Consider the following 7894-nt stretch of genomic DNA (forward strand, 5'->3'; position numbering starts at 1 on the left):
TACAGGACAACGTCTGTCGGGTCTGCTAGTATATATATATATATATATATATATATATATATATATATATATATATATATATATATATATATATATATATATATATATATATATATATATATATTTATATATGTATATATATATTTATCTCGTTTAATTATTTCATTTTACTGGAAAATTCCTGATCTGCTAGAGTAATTTTACAAAATTTGTTTTAGAAAAAAAATTTAGTTAGAAAAAAAATATTAATTAAATACTAAATTTAATATTATTATGATAATCATAGTTTAACTCGTTATATCTAATTATTTAATTAACCATAAATTAAACATAATCAAACATAAATATCTAAAAGTATCAAATCATCATATTCATATTTATATCTATAATAGAAAAATTCGTCACGAGCAATTTTATTTTTTAAAATTATTTTAACAGTTCAGGAATTTTTCAGTTGAATAAAAAAATTAAACAAGTACATTGAACAATACATAAATTATAATTTATCTATTTATTTAGCTTGTTTAATTTTTTTATTTAACTGAAAAATTCCTGAACTGTTAAAATAATTTTAAAAAATAAAATTGCTCGTGACGAATTTTTCTATTGTAGATATAAATATTGATGTGTTCATTTCATGCTTTGAAATATTTATATTACAAATAATGAGAAATAATAAGTAAGATTAAGATTATCATAAAATTATAAAATTTATTATTCAATTGATATTTTTTCTTCATATTCAAAAAAATTAATATTTTTCATAATAGAAAAATTCGTCTAAAAAAAAATTTTTTTTTTGTTATTTCTACAGGTCAGGAATTTTTCAATAAAATAAAAAAATTAAACAAGTTAAATATGTATATATATATTTTTCATTTTATTGAAAAATTCCTGATCTGCGAGAGTAATTTTACAAAATTTGTTTTATACAAATTTTTCTATTATGAAAAATTTTAATTTTTTTAAATATGAACGAAAAATATCGATTGAATAATAAATTTTATAATTTTATGAAATTCTTACTCTTACTTATTATCTCTAATTATTTGTGATATAAATATTTCAAAGCATGAAATAAACACATCAATATTTAAATCTATAATAGAAAAGTTCGTTAAGAACTATTAAGTATTTTTTAATTATTTTAACCGTTCAGGAATTATTCATTTAAATAAATAACTCATACGAACAAAACGTATTAATATAACGACAGTTAATACTAAATTACTCTGATATTTAGTATAATATCATTAATAATGATGATGGACTGTTGCATACGATGCATTTTAATGTGAAATTCTCTTCTTCTTTCAGCAACTCGAATCTCTTTTTACACCGTAAACACAGGGACCTGTGTCCGCAAGGCCGAAAAATCGCTCGAGGTTGATTGCACAGACAAGAACTGCATATTTATGACGTACTTGTCGCCTTTAAGTCATCAAAAAGCATCAATTACAATCTTTCTCATATTAATGTCGGAAATTCATCCATTGCGATCACCGTATCGACTGTAAATAATATAATTTATTAATTCATAAATCAAAAATTCTATTTTAATAATAATTAATGAATAAACCTACGACTTGGAACTTCAATGTGACTGTTTTCTCTCTCAGTGGAATTATTTTCCGATACTTCGTCGTCTGAAATAACAATTATCTGATCATCTAACGGGGTATTCATACTTGATCCAGGCTCTTCTGTTTCCGAATCATCATCATGAATAACAATACTTGGATTCTCGTTTATGCTATTATTATCAGTCAAGCCTAAACATTTTAAATAGTCATTTGAAATATATATTAAGGAAAATAGATAAAGTTAATATATGAATAAAATAAATACATCATTATTACTGAAAACATCATGTAATGAATAAAAACAAAAGTAATTGTTATTGGCATGAATAATCGATATTCTAAAGAAAAGTATCTTGTTTTTTTTAAAAGAAGAGAATTACCGGTTTCAAGAGAGGTGGTTGATTCGCTACGTAACTGACTTGATATTACTGATTCAACAGCTACCACATTGTTTCCGATATTACTAGACATTTGAGTCCGTTCATTAACAATGTCACTTTGGACTTGAACACTTGGATGCCTTGAACTAGCAATTTCGATAGTATCTTGAATTAAAGTATTTTTAATCATTTCATCAAAGAAAAATTTTATTGATAATCTGTAAAATAGTAATGAATATTAGCAATAAGAAAAATCCATATCCAAAAAATATCGTTACTTACTTTTCATCGTTAACTTACTTTTCATCGGAAATTTGATTATTTAACTTGTGAATGAACTGTACGATTTTCTCAGGAATTTCATCCACTGTTACTTGAGATCGGTTTCCAGTAAATTCCGGCTGGCTTAGAGTTTTTATCGTTTCTTTCAACATTACCGGAATATTAACTAAGATTGAAAATTCTGTGATACAGATTTATTCGCCACCTAATAAATTTATTAAACATTATTAAATAACTAGATCGATAAACTTACTAATAAATTGCTTCAGTGTCTGATTTTGTGAATAATTTAAAACCCTCGAAAAATTTTGATTAAACAATTCAACAATCCATTGTTGGTCCGATAAAATATTCCATGTTAAAACTTTTTCAGGGTATGAAAACCAAACATTCATTAAATATGACAAGAAAGTTTCTAAATTTGAGTTGGATAGTTCATATTTTTTTATTTCATTTATTATATGCATTACTGCTGCATAATAACTATCAACACCAACTGTTGGCAGTGTCCATACTAGCCTTAGTAATACATACAATTCATCATTGCGTTTGGGAAGCTGTAATGACTCCCACTTTTGAGTTATCGTCTATAAATATAAAAAAAAATAGATTTTAGTTTTAATTTTTAAATAAAACTTCTTTTTGTTATATAAATACAAGTAAAAGAATTAAAAACTTATACTGGTAAAGTTGAACCAAGAAATTTTTTGTAATACCCACGGCATCACTTCATTAATTGCAGATATTGTCGCATCACTAATATCAGCAAAAACAGTTTGTAAATTGTTTTTCATTCCTGGAGCGTGGTTAATCAGGAAATTTAAAGTAGTTTTAAATAATTCATCTGAGTTGCTGCTACAGAGTGCAATACATGCTGGAACTCCCTGTAAAAAAAAAAAAAAAAAACAAAATCACGTTTAACGAACAAAAGAGACCATTTATTATTAAAAAGATAAATGACTGTGAGAAGTTCACATGCTTTCCATGTCTCAAAAGAAACTTTATGATGTGTGATGCTTTTGGACGCTTAATGACACCCTACAAACAAAAGATAATTTATATTCACCAATTATGAATACAAATAAGAGTTAATTGTTAGTATCAAATAATTAAAGTTTTTATCATTACCTGCATTGTCAATTCAATAAATAATTCACTCTCATTTTGCATTTGATGAAGCAATGATTGAGTCGTGAAAATATCTATAATAGACCTATCAGATCCAAAAGTACGTCCAAAATAAAAATGTTTTATGCTTTTCATTTTTTTAAAAACAGCACCAATTTCTAAAAATGTTTTGGGTATTCCCATTCTTGTCGTATTTTTTTTAAAAAATGTTCTGCGTTGGTTTCGTCGCCTGAACAATGAAAAGAAAAAAATTACATTATTTAGCTACATAAAAAAAAAAAAAATAAAATCACGAGAAAAAACACATTGTAACTACCAAACTCAAAATGAAGCTGAAGTTAGCTGACAACTGTCAATTTTTTGGATTTTCACAAAAAATAAATTACTATAAAAAAAAAACATTTAAGAAAGGCAACAATAAATTTTTTTGACATCTACAAGTAGAATTTTTTAGAAAAATATTATTTAAATATTATTTGTTCGAAAAAATAAAAAAAAATCATCTGATGTCAGCCAACTTCAGTATCATAAAGTAAAATGAATTTTGCTACATGTTCTATCAGAAAAAAAAATATTTATAAAAAATAATGGAAAAATTGACGGGCATGTGCATATTTTCAAAACATCAAAATTTTGTAACCTGAAATGCTAGAAAAAATTTTTATTTTTACAATTACTTTTTTTTAATATTTTAATAAAATTTTAAATTTTGATTTAAAAGTCAAAATGTTTATTTAGGCTATCCTTATATACTTAATTAAAAATAATTCTTACCACGTGTTACGAACATTATCTCTTCCTCTTCTCCTCAATAGCTGTCGATTTTGACTAGCTTCCATGACTATTGAAAAAAAAAAAAAAACAAAACAATTAATTAATACAAATATTTAACTAAAATTAAAAATTTTATCTTAAATAAAAATCATTGATGACACAAATTATTTATATTAAAAAATATAAATCTTACCTTTATTCAACAATCCTAACCGTTCCTTAAGAAAAATGGCGGTATGTATATTTATCACAGATACACTTCTGCACTCACCGGATTACCAGTGCTGTTGGTAATACCAACTTCGTATTAGTGCTGTGAGCCAACAAAGAAATAAAAAAAGAAAAATAACCAATGAGCGCGTAGCTTGACTGTAGGCACGCGACACGAGTCAAGTGTGAAGTCTCCGCACAACATACAGGTGCATCGAGTAAATAATATAAATTAAAAAAAAAAGCGTATAAAAATTGAATAATATTGGGTAAGTACACGATAATTCGTATTAATTTCATATTTTAATAAATGTATAAATTGCCAAGATGCGTTAACTTTGATGATTCCTTTATTTTTATTTTATTTTTAACTTCCCGCTAAAAATCTCAGATTTTCAAAAATCGGGAAGTTATTGTTTTCACCCCGTTTTGCAAAAATCGAGTTTTCATCAGATCTCGACGTTTGAAGGTCACAGGAAGCTTCCCTGACTATCCCCGCGAGGTTGTCACTATGTCTGTATGTATGTGTGTGTGTGTGTGTGTGTGTGTAAGTATGTGAATCACTTATAACTTTTGAACGGTTGAACCGATTTCATCGCGGTTGGTGCCATTCGAAAGGGCTTCGCCAAACTTAGATTTCCTGAGAATTTGAACCGATTCGGACCGATAGATTTTGAGAAATTTTGAAAAATCTCAAAAAAAATTAGAAAAAAATCATTTTTGAAAGTGGTTTTTTTGGAATATCTTTTAAACGGCTCGATCGATCAATTTCAAAAACTAATCAACTCTTAACGTCGAAAAACCACGCCGATCGGCGCTAATCCGGTCAAAATCGGTTGATTCGTTCGAGAGATAGCGTGAACGAAATAAAACCGAAAAAAACCGAAAAAACTGTTTTTTTCACATAACCGTCATTTCTTCTCGGATCGTTTTTGATGATATAGAATAATTTCAGAGGTTAAAAAACCGCGTCGATTGCCGCCAAAAACGTGGAAATCGGTTGATTAGTTCGAGAGATATCCTCGACAAAATATTTGGAAATAAGGATTTTTTCAACATAACTTCGACATTTTTTGGAATAACTTTCAAACAGCTCTACCGATCGATTCCAAAAACTAATCAGCTCTTAACATTATAAAACCACGTCGATTGCCACCAAGCTGGTCAAAATCGGTTGATTCGTTCGAGAGATATCGTGAACGAAAGAAAACCGAAAAAAGTGTTTTTTCAGAGTTACTCCGAAATTTTTAGTTTGACCAATTGAAACTTAGAAATTATTTATAAGGCTTAAAAAACTACGTAGAATGCCGCCAACCACGTAAAAATCGGTTCATTCATTCAAAAGTTATTGCGGTATGAACATTCAAAAAATAGTGTTCCATGAAACTTCTATCAGACTTTTGAGCTCAAAGAGCTCAAAAGCATAGAAAAGGTATCTTTTTGAGCTCGGAGAGCTTAAAACAACACACAGATTGTACTTTTGAGCTCGAAGAGCTCAAAAAAGCGGCCAGGTATTAACGGAATTAGCGGGAAGTTGCAGGGATGGCCTTTAGGGTCAACCGTTTTCCTAATTTTTTTTTTTCAAGTAACTTTTTTATAATAATCTAAAATAAATTTTTATATTATTATAAAATAAATTCAATTGAAAGTTACTAATATATATTTTTAACATTTTTATTAAAATAAGTTTTAGCGTGCTCAGAAATGCAAGCAATTGAAGGTCAACGCAAAGGATCTACTGTCTTCACTTTCAATGGCTTCGAATATCATAAAAATAGACGGTATCCTCGGTTCTCTGGTGGTAAGGAAAGATATGTCTGCGCTTCTGGGTCAACCCATTATCGGTGTCTTGTATCTCTGTGGAGATATCCTGTGACTTCATAAAATCAATTACATGATACTCATGAACATCATCGTCCAACATCTCACATTCGAAGACCCGCGATTCGAATGTTACAGCAAAGGGCGTTAAAAAATGATAATTTACCAAACAATATTGCAAATCAAGTATTTCAGAGGTACGTAATTCAATGACACTTTATTAATTTTTCGTTATCTAATATTTAGTGAAATTCCAATAGCTATAGGATTAATAAATAAAAATAATTCAGTTTATGTGGAAAGCATTTTCAAAAATTATTGTGAAATTTAACTGTGAATCTAATGTCAATTAATGACAAATTTTTTTTCTTTTGGTAATTTTTTTGATGGAGTGATTTTTAGATTTTTTTCATGAAGCGAAGATTTTAGATTTTCATCAACTTCATTTTTATAGGTTTCCAGCTGCAGCAAATTTGATTCGCCCTCCAACAGCACGGCAGCATGTTCACCGCCAACGTAGACTTTTTCGCCCGGCATTGCCCGATGATTTTGGAGATCTCAGAGAACTACTGGAAAATTATCCACCTATCGATTCAACTAATCAAGGGCATGTAGAAAGCGCAGATTTATCGATAGGTTACATTTTTGGGTCCGACGCCATGTTAGGAAGGCTAAGCAGAAGCAGTGAAGTACATTTGGATGCAACTTTTAAGGTAAAAATTGAAATAATAAGTTTTCTATGTATAGAAACTAATAGACTTAGAGCTTAATAAAATACTTGTCTGGCATATTAGAGACAAAAATATTTTTTGAAACATTAGAAACTTTACTGAATTTTAAAGATTTATGTTTTCCAGAGTGTACCTCAACATCCGAGAGGATCACAATTGTTGATCATTCACATAAGGTGCATGAATGTTATAAGTTATTATTGATTTGCATATTTTTAATATTTAAATTTTATTAATTAAAATATTCTTTATTTTTTTCATCATTACGTAGGAAATTCCCACTTTGTTGATTCTCTGCAGCCATAAATCATCGGATTTATACGAGGCAATTTTAGATTGGTTATTGAACAGAGTACCTGACATCCGTCACTATTTGAAAGCTATTGTTACTGATTTTGGAGCTGCATTGCTCTCTGCGATACATTCAAAAATGCCTTGGGTTGAACGACGCGGTTGCTGGTTTCATTTTGCCAGAGTGAGTTGATTTATCGTTAAGTTTAGCCATCATGATCTGATTAGATAGTATATATAGATATATCTATATTTAGCTTGTTTAATTTTTGTATTTTACTGAAAAATTCCTGAGTGCGTTAAAATAATTAAAAAAAATTTAATTGTTTTAAACGAATTTCTCAATCATAGATATAAATATAAATATGTTGATTTTTTATGCTTTTGAATATTTATATTTAAAATGATTAGAGAAAGTGAGTAAAATTGAAATAATTCTAAAAATATATAATTTATTATTCAATAAATATTTTTCATTCATTTTGAAAAAATTAAACTTTAATTAAAATTTTCTCATAATAAAAGAATTCGTTCAAAATAATTAAATTTCTCAGAATTATTTCGAGAAGACAGAAAATTTTCAATAACATAAAAAAGTAAACAAGATATATATATATATATATATATATATATATATATATATATATATATATATATATATATATATATATATATATATATATTGTGACATGGG

General features: G+C 27.5%; 2 protein-coding genes across 2 annotated transcripts; one reads left to right on the forward strand and one right to left on the reverse strand.

Annotated features, from left to right (window-relative positions):
* Positions 1-1068: 1068 nt before the first annotated feature.
* LOC123273904 lies at positions 1069-3549 on the reverse strand. Its single transcript, XM_044741385.1, has 7 exons — positions 3221-3549; positions 2926-3129; positions 2499-2832; positions 2264-2411; positions 1964-2181; positions 1584-1772; positions 1069-1511 (listed from the first exon to the last, which is right to left on the reverse strand). Exons 2-7 carry the CDS (start codon positions 3037-3039, stop codon positions 1468-1470), a joined length of 1047 nt encoding a protein of 348 aa, XP_044597320.1. The 5' UTR covers positions 3040-3129; positions 3221-3549; the 3' UTR covers positions 1069-1467.
* Positions 3550-6050: 2501 nt separating this feature from the next.
* Positions 6051-7434, forward strand: LOC123273910. The gene is made up of 4 exons (XM_044741396.1): positions 6051-6375; positions 6633-6891; positions 7036-7085; positions 7181-7434. The coding sequence occupies exons 1-4, from the start codon at positions 6308-6310 to the stop codon at positions 7197-7199; spliced, it is 396 nt and encodes a 131-aa protein (XP_044597331.1). The 5' UTR covers positions 6051-6307; the 3' UTR covers positions 7200-7434.
* The last annotated feature ends 460 nt before the right edge of the window (positions 7435-7894 follow it).

This window comes from Cotesia glomerata, unplaced genomic scaffold (genome assembly GCF_020080835.1).
Source record: "Cotesia glomerata isolate CgM1 unplaced genomic scaffold, MPM_Cglom_v2.3 scaffold_16, whole genome shotgun sequence".
NCBI lineage: Eukaryota > Metazoa > Arthropoda > Insecta > Hymenoptera > Braconidae > Cotesia > Cotesia glomerata.